The 22,010-nt window shown below is 44.8% G+C and overlaps 1 protein-coding gene across 2 annotated transcripts in view; it reads right to left on the reverse strand.

Moving 5' to 3' along the window:
- Positions 1-235: 235 nt before the first annotated feature.
- The window catches only part of SPINT1 (serine peptidase inhibitor, Kunitz type 1), a 203,149-nt gene continuing 181,374 nt past the window's right edge, over positions 236-22,010 (reverse strand). The window contains exons 10-11 of one of the 2 annotated variants that reach the window (XM_069208562.1): positions 16,830-16,925; positions 236-2,456 (exon numbers count right to left, since the gene is read on the reverse strand). In XM_069208562.1, the coding sequence (XP_069064663.1) occupies positions 16,870-16,925 (56 nt within the window). In that variant the 3' untranslated portion in view covers positions 236-2,456; positions 16,830-16,869. The remainder of the gene's footprint in view (positions 2,457-16,829; positions 16,926-22,010) is intronic. The other variant, XM_069208561.1, reaches the window with a different exon arrangement.

The raw sequence follows: 22,010 nt of genomic DNA on the forward strand, positions 1-22,010 counted from the left end.
TGTCCTTGAGGCCCTCCTCCTCGGTGATGAGGGGAAGCGTCACCCATTGACTCCGACCTGGGCGCTTCAGGTTTAAGCCCAGGGCGAGTGTCAATCAGTGACAACTCGTCACAGAGTGGGGTGGGGTCAGAAGTCTCACTTCTGTGACGAAGTTGGGACTGCTGCCTTCTATGAGGAAAGTCAGCCATCCCAGCCCTCCTGGGACCTCCGAGGCAGAGCTGAAGGTAAGTGTGTGTGTATTTTTTTTGTTTTTTTTTTTTTAAATGAATGTTTGTTGAGTGCAAGTATGTTTGCAATATTTGTTAAGGAGTGCTGTAAATGGATGTGTGCGCGCGCGTGTGTGAATAAACAAGTGATTGTGAGTGTGCATGTGTCTCGCCCCCCTCCCTCCTAAATTTACCGGCCGCCGACACACTGACTGTATGCCACCTCAAATGTGACACACTGTGCCCCTGACAGATCTTTTGCTATTGTGTGTCACGCAGGCAAAGGATTCCCTCATCTGTGTGGGGCTGTGCCCCCGGACAAATGGATGAACTCTCATCTTTTATCTCACAGGTGCACTTTTTGCACCATAGTCATTTGTATTACAAAAGAAAGTCGCACAAGCATATGTGGCCCCTTCTATAATACCAAAGTGCCCCAGGGCTAAAAGAGCAGGCATAACGTCTGTTACACACCAGGGTACGTTGTATAATTCATCTTCTGTAATGCACATCACTACATGGAGGGTGTATTGGGTTGATGCTGTGCCAGGCCGAAGCAGCTTTCATATCCCTCCGCTATGAGTTATTGAATTAATTCCTTCATATGCAGAAGTTAGGATTTCATATCAGTAAATGCAGGGGTGAAAAGTACATACTACAGGGCGAAATCTTAGGTTATGAGTTCCCCTCACTACACGCAGAAGGTAGGAGTGTAAAAGCAGCATTGTTTAATTGTGATTAACATCATAACTACACAATCTGAAGTGAGAGTTATGGCACTAACATCATACTGAACTTACAGAAACTGTTACACACAACTAAAGTGCATGGGGTGGGGGTTTTCCATACTGTATTTGTGGACCAGTTTGAACCTGGTGCATATAGATTATTCTGCAACCTTGGGCAGAAATGTGGTCAGGAGCAGGAGGATAAAGGCTAACAAAATATTCTGTTCGAATCAGGGCAATCACTAAATGTAATACACTCTATCTTGTAGCTTTGCACTGTTTATCCAAAAGGAAGCAAACAGCGGAGACTGGTTGGGTGGTGGATGTTTTTCCTGAAGAATTTCTTCTTTCTTTCCCAGTCTGAGCAAAACTTTATTAAATAAGTGAGCTACAATGGACAATGACAAAACACAACAAATCGTGGTACGTGGATTCACAAAAAATATGTTGCACAAACAATATAAAACTACAAACTCAACTCTGTATAATGTACAAACCATCCCTACGATCTAACACATCCCACACGCCATAATCAATCATGTCATAGTCCACAAAAGACCCTCAAAACCAAAGTCTGGCCACAAAGTTGGGCGAACTGATGATATCTTCAAGGTTGGCTAGGGCTGTTTCTAAAAGTGAGGTTGACCAGATATTCTAAGTGGTTGCGTGGAGAAGTTAGGTGGCTTCTGTTCCGACTGCAGATGTACTGTTCAGACAGGAAAATATTTACACTTAAAACATTTTCTTTAGTATCCATTCACCATCTCCCTGGTAACTGCATAATCTCTTGCACTTCATCCAAACACAGTAAAGTGCTTGTGAAAATGTGTAAATACATTATAATACACTACATCAACAGAATGGGGAAGTTAATGTACAAAGGAAAGGTGGTAAAGGAAAATATTAATAGTTATAACTAGTCTGTCTAGAGAAGAGACAGACTTCACAAGAGGCAGAATAAAAAAAAAAAAAGCCAAACATGTGAGATGCTAGGTCCAAACTGAGCCGCGTTTAAGAAATAGGCTATTTACTTCACTGAGATCTGAATCCTTCACGGCCAATCAAATAGGTCAAATAGCTGTCCATCTTAGAAGCAAGCAAGGGTAAAACAAATGTAATAACTCAATATACTTTCGAACTCTATAGATGTGCATGGGTTAGAATATAAGGAACCTTTGTAATAAAAAAACAACGGCAACCACAATTTGATGTTGACAAGACAGACCACAGATTAAGGGAAAGGGAGACATAATAGGCAATCTGCAGAAACAGTACATGGGACAAATGTCTTTTGGTGGGTATGTCTAAGAGGTCTGATGTCTCTTTTCTGGTCAGACAGGTTTTGTGGTTGCATTGTAGACAAGATGTTCTGTATCTTCAGTGGTAGACAGCGTAGAGCTGTTAGCCATAGGCTGGTGTCTTCGGCTGCTGTTCCTCTTCTTCATGAAACAGTAACCAAGTACTGCTAGGACGATTAGGATACAGATGCCAAGTAAGACCGCAACAGCTACTTCAACCGAACCTACAACAAAAATACACAGTCAGGAGCACATAAACTGTATCCTGATTACAAAATATTACACAGCCCAGTTCACAGTTACCTCATTGATAAGGGTTAAAAATAGAAAGGTATGCTTGCAGAAGAAAATTGGTGGCACCAACTGGAATTTCCTAATCAGTAGTTTAAGGAAACTTGCACACGTTCAACTAAGAGTATTTTTACAGCCATCCTGTAACTAGACAAATGAAGAGGGTATAGAGTTGTACTTTAACACTATCACATTTATTGACATCTGATTTGAATATTATATGCTGCTGTTAGGACGGAAACACCCTTGTATAGTGACAGACTTGCTCCCCTGCCATGAGGACCACAACTGCATGTATATTTAGATCCTTGGTACTGATTTTTGGTCATGGGCAAACAAGGATCATGTGTGTGCACCATGATCCAAGCCCATCTCAGGGTGATGTGGTCTTGCTAGACCAGGAGGGGGTGTACCAAGCAATACACCCGTAATGGCAGAAAGCTACTGCCCTCACGAGACGTTAAGTAACAATAGCGTGGGGGTGGTAGCATACGTGTCTTTGTGTTTAGTAATGATAAGTAGCATAAACAGGAATTTTTCCCTGTGTCACAGGAGTGGTGCTTAGGCCCACTCATGTAAAGTTCTACTGCTGTGTACTTAAATCCCCCTTGGCCTAGAGGATGATTGTGTATAGCGACAGACAGTGTTTAATACTTGCATGTGCGTGCTGGGATGTATGTGTGCCCTTTTATGGTACATAACATGTAAGCCTGTGGATAGGGACTGCAAAGGCTAGTGAAGGTGAGGATTACAATCCCAGACAGGGGTTGTGGATTGCTGTCATTCTTTAAGGCTTGGTGGAAATAACGCACTGTTGGAAAGATCACAGAGCATCCTCTCTGCACATTAAAGGTTTGTTTGATTCCAGGAAGAGTTACTGGTCGGCGGGACATAGGCTTATTGCCAGAGATGGCGGGTCTGATAAAGATGGCATTGTAGGACCACAGACTCATGAAGGAGGGAACGGTTCAGGCCTTTAAACCCTTGTGACGCGCATTTCAGTGGAGGCTGACAGCTAGGTGTGATCCCTGATCATTCCCTTGACCACCTGTTGTGGGTCAATCAAAATTGGAGCCACACCTGCCATGGCAGACTTTCCCTCTAACAAAGCAGAGGACATTGGGGAGGGCACTTCAAAGACAAAGAAGTCGACAACCAGAACAGGAATCTCAAAGGAGCAGACCCCTAAATGACATCTGTGTCTGGATTTGGACTATAAAGGTGAGAGCAGGGAGGAGCCAAGTAAGATGGCCGACTAGATGTTCTCTCGCAAGCTCCTGCACAAACTGTGATTATCCTTCACGCAATCTGACCGTCTACACTCATTTCTGCCCCCCTCCACCTCCCCAATCCCTGCTGATCCTGTGTGTCCTGGGCAGGATCTTAGAGAGACCACAGTGGCAGCAGGTGGCCGGATGGCTGCTTGGGTGAGTGCTCAACTCTGCCCCGCGTCCAGCCACCATCTTGCATTCCCAGTCTCAATGTGCTTGTTCGCCACCTCCGGCCTGGGTCAACATGCTGTGGCCGGAGTGTTTCCAGAGCCCCTTTTCTCCCGCTCCGGCCCTGGGAGCCCAGCAGGGTGGAGGGGGTAGCCTTGAGGAGACAGAGGGGGACGGCGGCCCTACTTCGCACCGCAGCGTGCCGGGAGGGAGGACATCGGTGCCAAGCATGTTGGGGGTCAGGTCAGGCCCTGGGTGAGCTGTGCTTGGACCCGACCTCTTCTGCAGCTGCCCCTTGTGTGACGCCAGTTTGCCAGCCATTCTACTAGATCTCCTGGGGGAGTGTGCGTGCCCACTGGGGCTTGGAGGCCGGCAGAGGGGAACCGTGTGACCATGGTGCGGAGGAAAGGGGGCCACAAGCATTGCAGTTCACCTGGGTACTACACAGGGGGTGATATCTTAATTCTATTGACTCCCCATACCCCTGCACAAAAGATGCATCTGTGACTAACAGGAGTGTTGGACCTGTATTGAGGAACTCTTGTGGGGGTCGTGCCTGGGGGCCTTCTCCTTTGTTCTCTACCATGCATTCATCCTTCCTGGGACCAGGGTGTCGTCCCCCTATCAGGTCCTACCTTGCTACAATAACTCGATGGAATCTCCTCAAGGCCCCTAATGTGACATTCCACTTTATCTACTTGAAGGGGCAGTTTGGCCCCTCCACAGGGAGTCCTTCCTTGGACATTGCTCGGCTTTGGACAAAGGATATCGTGCAACACATAAAACTTGTCATGGGAAAGGATAAGCACTCAAAAGATGCCCAGGTGAATTAAAGAAATAACTACACCCAATCGCTCCCATCTTCAGATCATGTGGAGGACGGGGTGGTCCCTCAGTGCTAACACGCTCTCGACAGACCCGGCAAGTCTGGGCCTCTCGCTGTTGAATTTAATGAGGGCAATCCGGGACTCTAAGACCGAAATGGTCAACAAGACTGATGAAGAGGCAGTGGACCGTCACCCTTTTACAAGCAGATCTCCGTAAAGTTTCAGACAGAGTGTCTCAGACTGAACGCAATGTGGAGTAGCTGCAACAGGAAGTTTGTGATTTGCGCACTATTGTCCTTTCACTCCAAAAACCTATGGCCCATCTTAATGAACGTGCAGAGGACGCCGAGCGCAGATCCATTAGGAACAATCTCTGATTTGTTGGGTTGCCCGAGAAGGAGGAAGGGCCTTCCGTGAAGTTGTTCTTAGAGGACTCGATCAGAACAACCCTTAAACTCGAACGCCTTTCTAAATTCTTTACCATTGAACGTGCCCACAGAGAGTTAGTGCTGCCCCCAAGACCCGGGTTCCTCTGAGGGGGCCATAAAGCCAGTCTTTTCAACTTTCGAGATCAGGACACTATACTGCAGAGAACACAGGTCTCCAAACTACCAATGTATCAGGGTGTTCCCATTGCCATCTTCCCTGATTACACACAACGTGTGCAAGAGCAGCGAAAGACCTTTATGTCAGTCAAAATATGGCTCCAGGGTCTTGGTCTGAAACACAGCCTCCTGTTCCCGGCGAATCTCCGGATTTAATATAAAGGCACAATTGAGTTTTTCTTTCATCCTTCACAGGTGAGTGACTGGCTGGACATGCTTCCTGGATGGGTCACAACCCCTTATATCCCTGCGTCAGCATAGCCGGTCGGCTCGATCCAATTGCTCTGACCAAAGGACTAAAAAGATAGTTTTCAACCCCTCTCAGACTGGGGAAATTATTGTATGCCTGGATGGCATGCTTCAACCAGAGGAAATAATCACAGACTCTGGGGACTCGATCGGGGAGACCCAGGTTCCCATAGCCAGGGGTCCGAGGTGGAATGACCCTCTGACCTTAGTGGCTGTACTGAGAAAATGTTTCATACACAGTGTCGGCTCCCCCGCTCTAAAAGCCTTTACTGCTGACAGTTGGGGCTTAGCCCTGTTTCCATTAGACCCAAGGGGTTGTAGAATACACGTGAATGTCTTATTTGCTCATATAGATGGCTAAATTGTAATATATTGAAATATTGGTGAACTGCATAGCCTGTTTTTCAGACTCCTCTGTTGGGAAGCTCTAGAAGAGAGTTGTGTGGGAGGGTACTTGAGGTCTTTATACGTCATTCCCCTGTCTCCTGCCCACAATTCTAACAAAGCAACTGTTTGTATCCAATATAGTTTATATCTTTTAATCTGTAATAGCTCACCTCTTTAGGATTTGGGACATGGGGCGGCTGTTCTCATCTCCCACAACCAGGACCATAGCTGGGGTGGATGTAGCGCTATTGCCTGGGGGAGGTTGTTTTTTTTTTTTTTTTTTTTAATGCAATTGACTAGAGTTTTCAGGTTCAACGGGTTGTACTCTGCTCTTGTGCATTGTTGTGATATTCAGCAACACTGACTGTCCTACTCCGTAGATAAGGAACTAGAAAAGCCCTCATTTACATGTCATGGGGGGGCGGAACCCATAATAGACATACCTCTTTACATATATGGCAGTGCAGGTGACTAAATTGATGTCTTGGAAGGTCCGCAGTATAGCCCAACTGGAAAAAAGGAGGTGGGTGTATTCATACTTGAAGAGATATAAAGTCTCTTTCGTTCTCCTGCAGGAGACCCACATATGGGGCACTTGTATACCATCTCTTCATAAACGATGGAGGGGGCAGCTTTATGCTATGACCTTTTCCGGTTATGCCAGAGGGGTTCTCATCTGGGTGGCCCCAGGGGTTCTATTTGCACACCGCCACCATGTCTGGATGGCAGGGAGGTCTGCCTTATTAACATTTATGCCCCCAACACTGATTCTCCGTAATTTTACATCACGGTAAGCCAAAGCCGCTGCCCCATATTTAGGGGCTGAAGTGATCATGGTAGGTGACTATAATTGTGTACTAGATGGTAATAGAGACAGTCATCCCCCACAACAACACACCAAACCTCATATGATGGAAGCAATACACAATCTCATGAGAGAGTTACATTTATGTGACCTCTGGCGTGTGCGCAATTCTGACTCTCAACAATTCTCCTGCTATACCCCGGCTACAGTCACACATAGTAGATTGGACTATGGTCTAATATCAGGCACCTTAGTGCCCTGGGCTCACCATATTTCAGATTTGCCCACGTACTTATCTGATCATTACCCGGGCCTGTTGGAAGTAGAACGATTAGAGGGCAGACTCAAAATACCACTTTGGAGGCTTCCAGCCAAAGCCCTCACAAAACTACCCTTTGCACATATGCTTAGAGAAGCCCTGACCCACTATTTCCAGGAGAACTGGGGTGCCTCCTCTAGCACAGAAAAAGATTGGGACATAATGAAATCAGTAATCCGAAGGGTTTACTTATGGAGTAAAGAAACAACTTGAAAGAGAGATTACTCGGAGTGAACAGACCTTCTGTAATATTGAAAAGGACCTCCCTTCACACCTAGAGCACTTGGAGAATTGTCAGGAAACGCGTAGGTCCTTAATATAGGACTGGTGCTGTATTGAAAAACATTTTTTCAACCCATCGCCAGAGGCTTAATGTGCAGGGGGACAAAACACGTGCTTTGCTTGCCCGTCTGACCACATTAGAGCAGTCCGGAGTTCCGAACCTGACTTTCCACACCAGGACGGGTCTCCCTATCTATACCCAAAAAGCAATCAACAACGCTTTTGTTGCTCACCTAAATCAAATCATTAACATTTATAAAGCGCGCTACTCACCCGTGTGGGTCTCAAGGCGCTAGGGGAAAGGGGGGGGTTACTGCTGCTCGAATAGCCAGGTTTTTAGGAGTCTCCGGAAAGCAGAGTGGTCCTGGGTGGTCCTGAGGCTGGTGGGGAGGGAGTTCCAGGTCTTGGCCGCCAGGAAGGAGAAAGATCTCCCACCTGCCGTGGAGCGGCGGATGCGAGGGACGGCAGCGAGTGCGAGACCAGAGGAACGGAGGAGGCGGGTGGGGACATAGAAGCTGAGGCGTCGGTTGAGGTATTCCGGTCCCTTGTTGTGGAGGGCTTTGTGTGCGTGGGTGAGAAGTCGAAAGGTGATCCTTTTGCTGACTGGGAGCCAATGCAGGTGTCTCAGGTGTGCGGAGATGTGGCTGTTGCGGGGTTCGTCGAGGATGAGGCGTGCCGATGCGTTTTGAATGCGTTGCAGGCGATTTTGGAGTTTGGCTGTGGTCCCGGCGTAGAGGGTGTTGCCGTAGTCCAGGCGGCTCGTGATGAGGGTGTGGGTCACGGTTTTTCTAGTGTCGGCGGGGATCCAGCGGAAGATCTTGCGGAGCATGCGGAGGGTGAGGAAGCAGGCGGAGGACACGGCGTTGACTTGCTTGGTCATGGTGAGAAGAGGGTCCAAGATGAAGCCGAGGTTGCGGGCGTGGTCTGTGGGGGTCGGTGCGGTGCCGAGGGCCACCAGGAGTCGTCCCAGGCGGACGGGGTGTTGCAGAGGATGAGGACTTCCGTTTTTTCAGAGTTCAGCTTTAGGCGGCTGAGCCTCATCCAATCTGCGACGTCCTTCATACCCTCTTGTAGGTTGGTCTTGGCGCTGGCGGGGTCCTTGGTGAGGGAGAGTATAAGTTGGGTGTCGTCGGCGTAGGAGGTGATGATGATGTCGTGCTTGCGAACGATGTTGGCGAGGGGGCTCATGTAGACATTGAAGAGTGTCGGGCTGAGCGATGAGCCTTGAGGTACGCCGCAGATGATCTCAGTGGGTTCTGAGCGAAACGGAGGGAGGTAAACTCTTTGGGAACGGTTTGAGAGGAAGGAGGCGATCCAGTCCAGGGCCTGGTCTTGGATCCCAGTGGAGCGGAGGCGGGTGATTAGGGTGCGGTGACAGACTGAGATGAGGGCGGTTTCCGTGCTGTGGTTGGTTCGGAATCCGGTTTGTGAAGGGTCGAGCAGGTTGTTGTTTTCCAGGAAGGTGGTCAGCTGTTTGTTGACGGTCTTCTCTATTACCTTGGCTGGGAAAGGCTGAAGAGAGATGGGGCGGAAGTTTTTCAGGTCGCTCGGGTCAGCCGTAGGTTTCTTTAGTAGGGCGTTGACTTCGGCGTGTTTCCAGCATTCGGGGAAGGTAGCAGAAGAAAAAGAAGAGTTGATGACGGTCTGGAGGTGCGGGGCGATGATGTCGTCTGCTTTGTTAAAGATGAAGTGAGGGCAGGGGTCCGAAGGGGCGCCGGAGTAGATAGAGTTCATGATGGATTTGGTTTCTTCAGTGTTGATGTGGGTCCAGTTGTTGAGGGTAATGGCCGGGGGTGCGGGTTCGGTGGTGTTATGTTGGGTCTGGTGTCCGAAGCTGTTGTGGAGGTCGCTGATCTTGCGATGGAAGAAAGTGGCGAGGGATTCACACAAATCGCACAAATCCTGTGAGGGCGTGACGGCGGCATAAATGAGGTGTATGTGGCCTGGGACCAGCCCAAATCCAATAGCATAGCAAACTATCTTCTTGCTACACCACTATCTACCTTGTCTGCCGAGGATACGCTGACCATCGAGAGCCCTCTTACACGAGAAGTGCTCCTTGTCATACGTGCAATGAAAATGGCCAAAACTCCAGGAAACAATGGCTTCCCGGTGGAATTTTACACAACATATTCAGACATTCTTACTGATAAGGTATTAGAAGTCTTTGAGGCGGCTCTCCAGAGAGGGGTTCTTCCTGCAACACTCTGAGAAGCCGTGGTGGTGGTGATTCATAAGCCAGGCAAGGACCCTAATATGCCGTTGGCGTATCGTCCCATCTCTCTACTTAATGTGGATGTTAAAATCCTAAGTGGTGTCCTTGCCAATCGTCTTTGTCCACATCTCCTGTCCCTCATACACCAGGACCAATCGGGATTTATTCCCCAGAGAAATACGTTACACAATCCGAGACGACTTACACGCGTATATATATCACGCCTCACAACACCTCAATGAGGACCTTCCCCTGGCTTTCCTGGATATCGAGCAAGCGTTTGAGTCCCTAAACTGGACATATCTTTGCCAGGTCCTCGGTAGGATTAGGTTTGGGCCCAAGTTTAACCGAAGGGTCCAATTAGTACATGCAAACCCATGTGCCTGTGTACAGACTGGAGGGCTGATCTCTGACCCATTACAGTTAAACAGGGGCACCAAATAGGGTTGCCCACTCTTGCCAATTCTATTTGTGCTGGCAATGGAGCCCCTACCTATCAGTTTACGCCATGTACTACAACCTTGGGGAATTGTATTGGGAAAGACCACACATGTGGTCTCCCTTTACACTGATGATGCATTAGTCTATCTCCGAAATCCGTCCATTTCTGTCCCACTGCTTGTACAATCAATGCAGGAATTTGGAGCGATTTCCGGGTTAGATGTCAACCGTTCTAAGTCCACTCTGCATCCTCTGGGCACCTTAGTGAGAGTCGAGACCACCGCCTTGCCCTGCACGGCAATTCCCTGGCGGACACAAGACGTCCAATATCTGGGGATACATATGGCCCCTACAGAAGTAGAATTCCTAGAACTCAGTATAGGCAGGGTTGTCACAGGCCTTAAGTTAGTCAGTTTCTGGAGAGACCTACCGCTCTCCCACATGGGTAAAATGGCAATTGCTAAAATGATTATTCTTCCTCACTGCCTGTATGTACTCCAGGGTACCTTTTTAAAATCCCCAAGCACTTCTTACACCAACTGGATGGTATGCTGACTGACTTATTGTGGGCAGATAGGTATAGAATGTCAACTTCTCTACCCTTAAAAGGCCCTGGGCTTGGGGTAGGATTGAAGTCCCGCATTTGGAACTGTATTATATGGCTGCACATCTGCAACACTCCATTTACTGGTTGGATGAGGAAGACTCGTGGGAGTCAGGACTCCTGGATGGCACTTATGGGGACACGCCACTTGTCGACCTACTGATGGTCAGCTGGAGGCTTCCCAAGGGTACCCCCTACCTAGTCTGTCTAGTGGCCGAGATATGGGAAAATGTAGTTAAGAGGGTAATTCAGAAAGCCCTTTATGTCCCAGAACTCCTTATATGGATATTACAACCCTTGAAGAAAATAAAGGATGCCATGTCAGTGCAACGCTGGAAAGTGGGGGGATGTTTGTCATTGGGTGTTCTGTACCCTGGGAGTTGTTGTGCGTCCTATGCAGAGGCGATACACACCTTTATCCTAGGTCCGGGACAATTTCTACAATATCAAAAAATTCAGCCATGGCCCACGAAATATAGCCCACCCTCCCCGATGCCCCACCTATTACAAACACCCACACTACGATGCATCACATGGGGGGGGGGGTGATTGGAACACACTGATCACACACTTATAGTGAGCGCTGCATGCGGATCTCCCCCTCCGCCTGCTTCGAATTCAAGCCAGATGGGAGGAAACACTACCTGAGGACTTGACAGACAGGGAATGGGAATGTAGACATGAGGGGGTCCGCAAAGCAAGCACTAACACTCGCTTCAAACTCACACAATATAACTTCGTCCACCAAACCTATCTCTCCCAACACGTTGAGTAGGATTTACCCCATAAGCCTAGACAGGTGCCCCAGTTGCCAGTCTCTGAAAGCATATTTTATGCATATGGTTGGGAATGTAACGCCCTTCCCCCTTACTGGGCCAAAATATTTGACAGCCTTCATAAGGCTACAGGCTGGACTCTACCACCTGACGTGAAGCACATACTTATAGGCCTCCTCCCTTCCCTGTCAAATAAACTCAGTAGGAAGTTTCTTGTGTTGGGTTCGACACTAGCCAAACATTGCATAGCAATTAAATGGTTGAGCCCCCCTGTATTCAGCCTGGCTCAGGGATATTATAGAGTGGGCTAGAGCAGAAGAGATTCGAATGAAGTCTGGAATGACAATAAACCTCTGGATGACCTCATGGTGTGGGCAACTTTGTTGACTGACCTTAAAGACTGTAATGCTGAGGAGGACTCCGGACATTCCGATAATCAGACACACACCAAAACTGTTTTGTGAAGTTCCAGGGTACCAGGGTTCTATGACACTTTGTATGTTTGTAAGATACTTTTTCAGGAGCAGGGGGAGCTGTTCTTCTATTTGTTAAGATCTTATTGATGAATCGCATACCATGCTCATATTGCTCACCTCATAATCCTGTTGCTAATAATTTTGAAGCATCAATAAATATTATTTGAGGAAAAAAAAAGTGAGAGCACGAGTCCCACACGTTCAACAGCACCATTCTACAGCCAAGTTTAACTGGATAGAAGATCAGCAAGACTTCCATTTGCTGGGATCAGGCCTAGGGACGAACATCTGTTAGTCTCCCTGCTGAGTGAGGGGCCATCACTCAGGAAGGTCAAGACCACTTGGCCTGAGCAGGAAGCACCAGCCTTCTACCAGAATGCGGACCCTTTGTGTTGGTGGACAGCCCCTGGAGGGAGTGAGGACCAGCAGGGACCCTGATGTGTAGATCCTGGTGAGCAAAGTGCAAGCCGCCCGGTCCAGTTGGGACCATTTCAAGAGTGTGGACCATCCACCCGCTCTTGCTGGGGCTGTTCGCCGACCTGCGTGTGCCAAGAGGCGCCACTGTGAAGCTAGGGCCGCTGTCTGTGTGTGCACTGAAGTGGACAAACCATGGGTTCCAGGAAGGGGGCCACCATCAAACTCCCTGTATGCTAGGAGTTGGGACTAGCATGGAGATAAGGTGGGTCAGCCATATGTGATCCTCGTGAGACAGGAAGGGGTCACAGTGAAGTCAGGTGGTCAACAAGTCAGTGAACACCATGTGTGCCAGGAGGTGGGACTACTGTGAAGAGAAGGCCAGTTGACCATGTGTGACCTCAGTGAGACAGGAAAGGGGCCATAGTGAAGTCAGGATACCTGCCGTGGATTTTCATGCCATGGATGCTGTGAAGAACATGTATTGATCACGGCAGGAGCTTAGAAAGGAAATTGGACACTAACGTAGACTGAAAATTGAGGAGCCCAGACACTTCATCAGAGAAAGACTGCAGGAGGACGTTAGCATTGGGAGGCTGAACACGGCAAAGAATGGATTAATAACTATTTTATAGAATTACAAACGCTGATGAGACAGTTTTTCATCTCCCTTTCTTCTTCAACATCACACAAAACTACCTCTGTCTTCCTGTTAAAAACATCTGCGCTTACTCTCTTCTACACCGATAAATTCTCAAATATCTTGCAGCTTCACGGATTCTCAACTGCAGCCTTCCTAGATCTTATTTCTTTCCTGCAATCTCACCTCTTAAGCTTCAGCAAAAAAAAAATAATTGCCTTTGTTGACTGTCTTCTACGCAGTACATATCTATTACCGACCGACATTGCCATCTGGAGCACAATAAAGCAGATCAAATTCAATCTTAGTTGGTACCCAAATTCCTTACACTCCCAATGATCCTTTCTTTCCTTGTTACTCCTCATTACTTATTAGTGTTCCAATTTACAAATTGGCCCCTCTAAAATCCGCTTTTAATTCAGCTCTCCTTGTCCCCAGCCCTTTCTTGTCTTTACAGCTTATTTCTTTACACTAGATCACTTTCATATAAATCTTTCAGTATTGTTTCACATTTAGTCTAAAAATGCGTTCAAGAGTTTGTCCCATATATCTTTCATCTCTTCATCAGCTCCATTCACCCTCTCGTCCTCATCGTTCTGCTTCCCAAATTAGTCTGGTTTCCACCTAAACCTTCTTGTGCCCCATTTCATTATCAATCACATGTATCCTCTGGTAAGTTGAGCTGCCACGTGCATTGTGCTGCCACCCCTGGCTCAGCCATCTTCAGTCACTGGTTCTCTTGCACCAGGAGTGACAACAGTTTACCTGATCACAGGGGCACACGCGATTGAAAAATAAATACCCATCACTGCCAGGGCTGGTGATACAATACTCCGTCCAAACTTTTGTTTCCATTCTTTACCTTTTTTTTTGCCATCTTTGTGTTTTTTAAGCTATCTCTTCAGGTCCAGGTTACAGTAACTCAAACTGAATAGTATATTTTCTTAACAACAGTAAGAAACGTCGTAAAGTCATATTTTTCTGTGGTGTGCATTAAAATTAAAAAGGGTTTCCGTATCAGTTTTCTCTACACCTACTCGCTAAGAAGCAAACATACTGCTCCATTAATATTACATACAATAGTTACTTTATTATTTTTTTGTGATTATTTATTTTTCTTTAAAGTCTCTGGCCGCCACAGTTAGGTGGCTTCATATTTTCTTCATTTTATATGTGTATCTTAGGTTTTAATACGAAAAGGTAAAAACTAACCATAGCATGCCAATGCCAGGCGTATTGGCTTTACCAAAGCTTGTCTCTTCCTGCACCAAAACGCTGAAATTCTTTCCCAAAACCAGCTGTTCTACAACTTTGGCTATTTATCATATTTCCTAGAAAACGTATCCTTTCCGTGAGAGATTCTCAACTTCTGCCCAGGGGTGTAACACTGGCCCCTGCAGCACAGGGCTCCCGTTTCAGTCCAAGCCTACTAGATAGCAGAAATATGGGAGCATCAGGAGACCCTCATCACATTCTGCAGGCCTTCATCATTTATCGTTGCACCACTGCTTCGGCCTCTGACCTCCTTATAATCTTCATATCTGAATAATATTGTGCATTATTATCAGTGTTCTGTATAGTACGATCCTCGGAAGCTTGTTCTCTTGCGAGCCTAGGCGTAAGCGCTATAAATAATAAATGCAGCTCATTGGAGGTAATTTTCTGTAGAAGCATGCACCTGTCACTCTGCATATCCCACACATCAATTCGTTCGTCTTCAGCAAGGTCGTTTCACTCTCTCCTGCTCATGTGCGCTTATCTCTCTTCCAATTCATCATCCCCGCCTCCGCTCAACAGTAAGCACTGCAGTTTTGTTTCCTTTGGCACTGTCCATATTTTGGCAGCTGAAGTCTTCCTTCATGCATTTTCTCACAACTACAAATAGCGAAGATGCGACCGTAGTGTTCTGTGAGCCCTAAAGCGAGTCCAAGATTGGATGTGCCCTAGTCTGCACACCTTTATGGCCGACTGTGAGGACAGACCTTCAGCCGAAATTTCACATCTCTCAATCATGTGCCTTCCTAAACACCCACCTACAACCTGACGTTACCAAGACTCAGTTCAAAGTATGCACTATACCAGAGCCACGTTGCAAGAAAGAATTACAGAAATGCAACATCTTGAAAAAAAATACCCTCAGAAATTGCAAGATGGAGTAAACCGTGCAATGTAAAGAGGGAAGGTATCATTGGCATGGAATATCTATTTTTTAACTATCGTTGTTGAGAAATTGAATAGTATTTTTGCCGGTAATTAAGGACATGAATATACATAACCTTTTCAAGATTGGTTTTTACTTATCCACCACAGAAGAAGTAGGAGTTGCCAAAAAAAGCTCTGCCCAGGGTGCTTGTCACCAATAACTGACTTTGACATTGAAAAGTAATATTTCAAATGACGCACTAATCAACCGTGATGTCATACATTAACCCATATTACATTCCATTTCCTTTAACATTAAAAAACACAACCCCCATAAAAGACATGGGGAAAATACAACATAAGAAATGCATTAAAACACCATAACTATAAAAACAAAACTCCTATCAAAACCGCCACGGAAGACATTTCACCCGGGACCTCCTGAGAACAGGAACTAACAGTACTGGGGTGAACATTTGAGTCTGAAACAGCACGGTCAATTGTGTCATCACCTGGGCCAAAATGAACATCTACCCCTAAATTTCCAGCTTCATAGATAAAATCTCACCACTCTTTTCACATTCCACCAATATCTCCAGTTGACCCTTCTCACACTACTACACAATCTGTCAATCACTAGGTCTCCAAACGTCTCCTCACTTTTCTTAACAGAACAACCTTCCTTGGTACGAATAACATGCCCAAACTTGAAAACAAAAGTCTTCATATTCCTCTTATCAAAATGAACTTTTGTGAGTGACTGAGCCCATCCCACATTATTTCTCACCTTCTCATCCACATTTTCTATCACATACCAAACTTCACTCACTTGGCACATACTTCAGTAGCAGGCTTCAGTTCTCTGAGTAATTCAAATGGTGACAACTTACTGGTAGAATACGGACTGGTGCAATAAAAAGAGAAATTTAAAGTACAGCATTGAATACCACACACTTATTCGAAACGGCCCATAGCATATATTGACCATCAATCGATTTAAGCACTCAACTAACCCATACTCTTTAAAATTACGTTCAGCAATAAACCTGACCTCAAGCTACTTGGAGTAAAAATCCACCATCACAAAAGTGAACAGTAAATGTGCAGGTCAAGTACTGAATGACCCACCCAAATCTATATCAATTTTCCCCAAGCCTGTGATGGGTATTTAATAGGCTGCAGAGGTGCCAATTAACCTTAAGATTATTCTCCACTGAAGAACAAATCAGGCAACTTCTCTGTCCATTGAAGGCCACCAAAAAGATAGCCTCAGAAGACATTTAGTGGAAGTGCAACCCAAATGCCCCTCATGAGCCGTTTAGATGAGTTTGGTTCTTAAACCCACTGGCAGAACCAGTTTCTCAACCCGCATTAGTACATCATGTTCTAGGGATTATTCTGAATTAACTTTCCAAAACGGTTGATACTCAACTCTCTTCTGTTGGACAACCCTCAGCAACATACTTCACCGCATACATCATAACTTCATCCACAGGACTTTCTTTCTTCCATTCAGCTCCAGAAATTGCATTAATTTCTTTACGATCAATTGACACAATGAAACAGCTTTCATCATCAACAGAAACAAGCTAAATTGATCCTATCGAAGGAAATCTTCTGTCACGTTTTTCACCCTTTGAATGTGAGAAATCTCAAAATGATACTGGAGATATTTTGTAGATAACCTTGCAATCCTACGTGTCTGATCCTTGAAGCTTTCTCCACTCAAAATTGGCAACAATGGTTTGTGATCAGTCTTAATTTAGCATGAATGGCAGGATCTGGAAAGAAATGAACATAAAACTCATATAAACCCAGGAATGACTTAAGACCAGATTTGTCACTCAGAGCAGGAGCATTAGTAGTAGTGTCAACCAACCCTGGTCTGGGTTTGATTCCATCACCAGATTCTACATGCCCCAAATATTCCACTCGCTCTTTACAGAAAATTCACACTTCTATTTTTTTTAAACACAATACCTTCCTCCTTCATAACAGGTAGTATCGAATCTCAGATATTGTCATGTTTTTTCTTAATGATGAAAAGATCAGGACATCATCCTGGAAGACTGCAACACCCATAATGTCTAAATAGGCTGACCATAATTCTTTGAAAAACTGATGGAAATCCTGCAATACTAAAAAGTACCCACAGGCATTTGGCAATATTGAAAAGTACCCACAGGCGAAATTAATGCTCTGAAGTGCCTAAACTCCAGTTCTAATACATCCTGATGATATGCCAAAGCTAAATCAAGTTTGGTAAACTATTTAGAACTACCAATCATGGCCAATAACTCAGACATCTGCTGCAAAATGTGCAAATCAACCCAAATCACCTTACTCATGCTGCTAAGATTAAAACACACTATGAGCTGACCATTCCTCTTACGAGCCACAATCAATGATGATAACCAAAGAAAGGATTCAATAGACTCAATTATCCCCCCTCCTTTTTTTTTATTTTTTAACACAACATCTTAAGTTCCTTTTCTAGGTCTAATCTCAAACAGAACGGCACACTGCGTAATTAGTATATCATGGGGAAAGCTTTCTCTTCAGCTCTAATCCTGTGCTGAAACCCTTTAATAATCCCAAATTTGTCAGCAAAAACTTTCAGAAGTTTCTTTACAATATCCTCTTCGTAATCATCCATTACCAATGAAACCTGATCTTTGGTTCCTAGCCTCAAAACCAAGTGAAAAGACCCTGATAAAACCACTCCAGGAAGCAAAGACCTTTGATCGCAACATAAACCTTTCCAAAAATGTTCCTACCACTGAAAATCAACCCATCCTCAAAAACCCTGACAAGTCTATTCTCCTTCCGTCATTGGAAATAGGGGCATGATCAAGAGGCTTTAACTCTCTCTGGCCACACATCATTAAATCATTCCTTGATAATCATAGTTATTGTGGCCACTGAATCAACCTACAGCATCAAACTTTTATCCCCAACCTGCATCTCAGTATATGGATCAACACACTCAGTAGGCATGCCTGCCACAACTTCACCACTGTTGACAACCAGTACCATATCCGGAGGTTCTTCCTGTATTCTGGGCAACACATTTCCGTCTTCTTCAGAAACCTCAGTAACAACATTAACAACCATTCCCCTGTTGCTTTCTTTGAGCTGAGATACTTTTGCAAAGTGACCAACCTTATAACAATTCCTGCAAGTCACAAACTTGGCTAGACACCCATTTCCCCATTTAACATGAGTTGGGTTCCCACACCTCAAAAACATGTTAGCCAAGGTGAACAACGATTTAGAAACCCTATGACCCTCTTTTAATGCTTTTATCTGTATCGCACATTTAACATTTTAGCAGCATACGCTATTTAGGGAATCAATATATTTGACTTCCAACTCTTATAGAAATTTGTGCAAACTCAAGAACTCTTAGCAGTTTCTTCCAGTGATGGATTCCCCAAAGAGAGAAGTTTTTGCTGAATTTGTTTGTTCACACAATGGCGAATCAATTGATCTCATACCAAATGATCAATAAAATTAGAAAATTGATAATCTGCAATAAGATGTGTTAAAGCAGAGATTTACGTGTCGACATCACCACTTGTTTTTTAACATATGTGTCATAAAACAACTAGACTGGACAAAGAATCTTACTTTGATTTTCTTAACTACCCCATGTACTCATCCAAATCTTACCCTTCCGTTCGACCAACAATCTCAGGTAAGTTATTCAAGACAGATCTACTTTCAGAAGTGTGTAGTGACACACCAGAAACAGCAGGTCTTGGAAAACAAAGTTTAATTATCCAACCAGAAGAAGCAGGAGCTGCTAAGAAGTGCTCCACAAACGGCACTTATCAGCTACAACTAACTTCTATGTTCAAAGGTAACACTACAAATGACATTCTAACCTACTGTGATGTCATGATGATACAGATTACTACACTTTCATAATAGTATTTTACAGCTGAATTGAACAGCCCTGATACTTCATTCACTGTGGTAGGTCTGGGAGACAGAGTTTGATATTTTTATTCTTTTCTTTATCCTTTTATTTTTTTCGTCATCCTCTTGAGTTTAAACTACGTTTTCAGGTTATAGTAATTCAAAGCCAAAAGTACTGATCTTTGTACCAGTAAGAGCCTTATACTACTGTAAGTTGCATTAAAACTCAAAATGCTTTCTGTCTCTGTTCTAAGTACACCTGCCTGCAAGAAAGCCCCTGTAGTTTTCTAATAAATTATTTTTAAATTTAAAGTTTTTATTGCAAGTATTTCGTAACCACATTTTGTCAGTAGCATTCTTTCCTTTTTCTTAATTTCAAATGCTTACAATAAAAATACAAATAAATGTAAACACTGCACCGGCTTTGCCAATGCTTATTGTAACAGAGTAACTTGTTTTTGGATTTTTGTCCTCTCTTTCCTGATGATTATGCCCTTATGTTTCAGAGACACAGGTGCTTTGTTTTACTTTAATACACAACAACTATTATTTCCCTGACTTAACTCTGTGAAACATCAAAGCTTTTAAGGCTGAAATACTCTGCATTAGAGTGGAAGCACAGGGGGATATTTCAAGGCTAGCAGACATTTGCTTCTGCTCTAAAATATGTCATCATTGCTGCAATCACTTCTAGATCTGAAGCTTTAGTTGACTATTTAAAAAAAAAGTAATCTGACAGGATTGGATGCTGGTGAGATTACTTTATCTATTTCATGTCTGGGGATGACTACCTTCCTGAGCTAGACCAGTGAGTATGCTGTCCTCGGTGTGACTAAGGGACCTTTTGATGTGTTGTCTTCTGGAAGTCCTGTTCCTACCTTAGCTTTTGTTGAAAATTCTCCAGCTCCGTTCATGGCGTCCCCTGAAGCTGCCAGATCCGCTTGTTGTGCACTTATCAATGCTTCCATGCTTCTGCCTGTCTGGCTGGTATTTAATTGGCTTTGAGTTTTTTTGATTTCCTGCAACAATTTTCCTTCTTGAATGTTATAGCTCATTGTTTTCTGCAAACACCTTTCCTTTCTTGGTTGCTGACAAAGGTATCTATCCTCTTATTTGCTGCTAGCGTGTCTGTGAAAAGGTGGACTTTCTCACCTTCTATTATTATCAGTTTCATTGGGCAATGCTGTGCATACTTGATCCTTAGGCCTCAAAGTCTTCTTTGGGTTTAAAGGAAGTTATTCTGGGCATTTTGTACTGCGGTGCTGTAGTGTGGTAATATATGTATTGTAACATTTTCAAACATAAAAGGTCCCTTTTGTCACCATATTCTTCCTATATTTGGTGCTGTTGTCGACCCCCAGGAGGAGGAGTGTGTGCTCGGGCCCTGTGTGCCCTCTCAATTGCTTGAAGTTTTGAGAAGACTTTGGAGTCCTGCACTTTCATGAACCATTCTTCCAAGGAAAGCTCATTTGAATGGTCTTCTGTTTTTTCAGCTAATCCTACGATTGGATATTGTCTTGCCTTCGGCATTTCCCCTAGTCTTCTGTTATGTGCTCCAAAAAAATTGATCTTTATTGAAGGTCATGAACTGGTTGATGGAAGTTCATCTGTGCAGTCACTTTGGTTTATTTGGTTTCTGCCTTTGTGACTTTCTCTAAATCTATTTGTAGGAGATTCACCTTGATTGCTATTGCACCTATTTTATCCTCCACCACAGTTCTTGTCTCCTGGCAACAGAATGCAGTCAAACTTACTCACTGGGTTTAAGTCATTTGGAGTCAACAATCTGATGTCACTTTTGGGACACGGACAAGGTCTCTGAAGGAGTACTATTACAGTCTGGTTGGCAAGATTAAGTATCATTTTTGGTGGACTTGGATTTTACTACAGTAATAAATAGTGTTGGCTGTAGATCAGGTAGCCTTTTATACTTAAGAGTGTTACATCTGTTGGGCAGTGTCTAGTAACGGAGCTTCTGTGTGTTCAAATTCTCTCTTTTGATGCTGTTCTCAATGCAGCCCACTTTTTACTTCTTGTCTATATACCCAAAGGGAAGGGGTATGGCCCTAACTGATACAGTTTTCGTGAGTAGCTACTGTACATATTAATGTCAATTTTTTACCAATATGCATTAGAGTCCTCCAGTTATCAAGGCTAGGCTGCTATTAAGCAGTATCTCCTATCTGAATATCTGTTTATTTTTAATTGATGATCCTTTGTGTGAGGAGTGGGTTGGTTATGGGGATATTGCAACATGGAGATAGTCAGGCTGCTCCCCTATGATCAGTTCAAGGCGCACCATGGTGAGAAGTTGCTTTCTTCTTTTCTTTGCTGTACACACAAGTGGGACTACCAATGATGTTTGGTAATCCCGTCCTAGTCCTGCATCTGGTGTTGAATGCTTGGTCAGGCATGGCAATACCAGCCCCTGGGACTGTCTGCTGTGGCACTCACTCCAAACTGAATCTCACAATGCCTTTGTTCTCCATTTCTAATCAGCACGAAAGGGCGCAGCAGCTACGCACTGTTCTAACCAGCTCCTACACCAAGTACAGGTCCTAAACCTTATGCTCAATATTCAGGAGCCTGGGCTTCCTTGCCACAGTTTGCTCGTTTAGATGAGGTACTACCTGCTTGTAATATGGCCATCTGTGGGACCTAACCCATGCCATTCCTTCAACTCTGTTGCTTTCCTGTTGCAGTTGATTCAGCCTGGTCTCAATCATCCATGTCTAAGCCCAGGGAGTCCTTGCCCCTCATCTTCAGAATCCAATTCCAAGAGCTCCCCAAATGAAGGATCCGGTCTACGGATGTCGACTGACACACAGAAGCTGAGTGAGGTAGTGTCCTCAGTACATGATGACCTGGCCACCCACTATCAGTCGATGTCATCATTATGCTAATTAGCAGTTTCAAAATCTGAAAAAATATTTTTTGTCGCAATG

Source organism: Pleurodeles waltl, chromosome 9 (assembly GCF_031143425.1).
Source record: "Pleurodeles waltl isolate 20211129_DDA chromosome 9, aPleWal1.hap1.20221129, whole genome shotgun sequence".
Classification (NCBI taxonomy): domain Eukaryota; kingdom Metazoa; phylum Chordata; class Amphibia; order Caudata; family Salamandridae; genus Pleurodeles; species Pleurodeles waltl.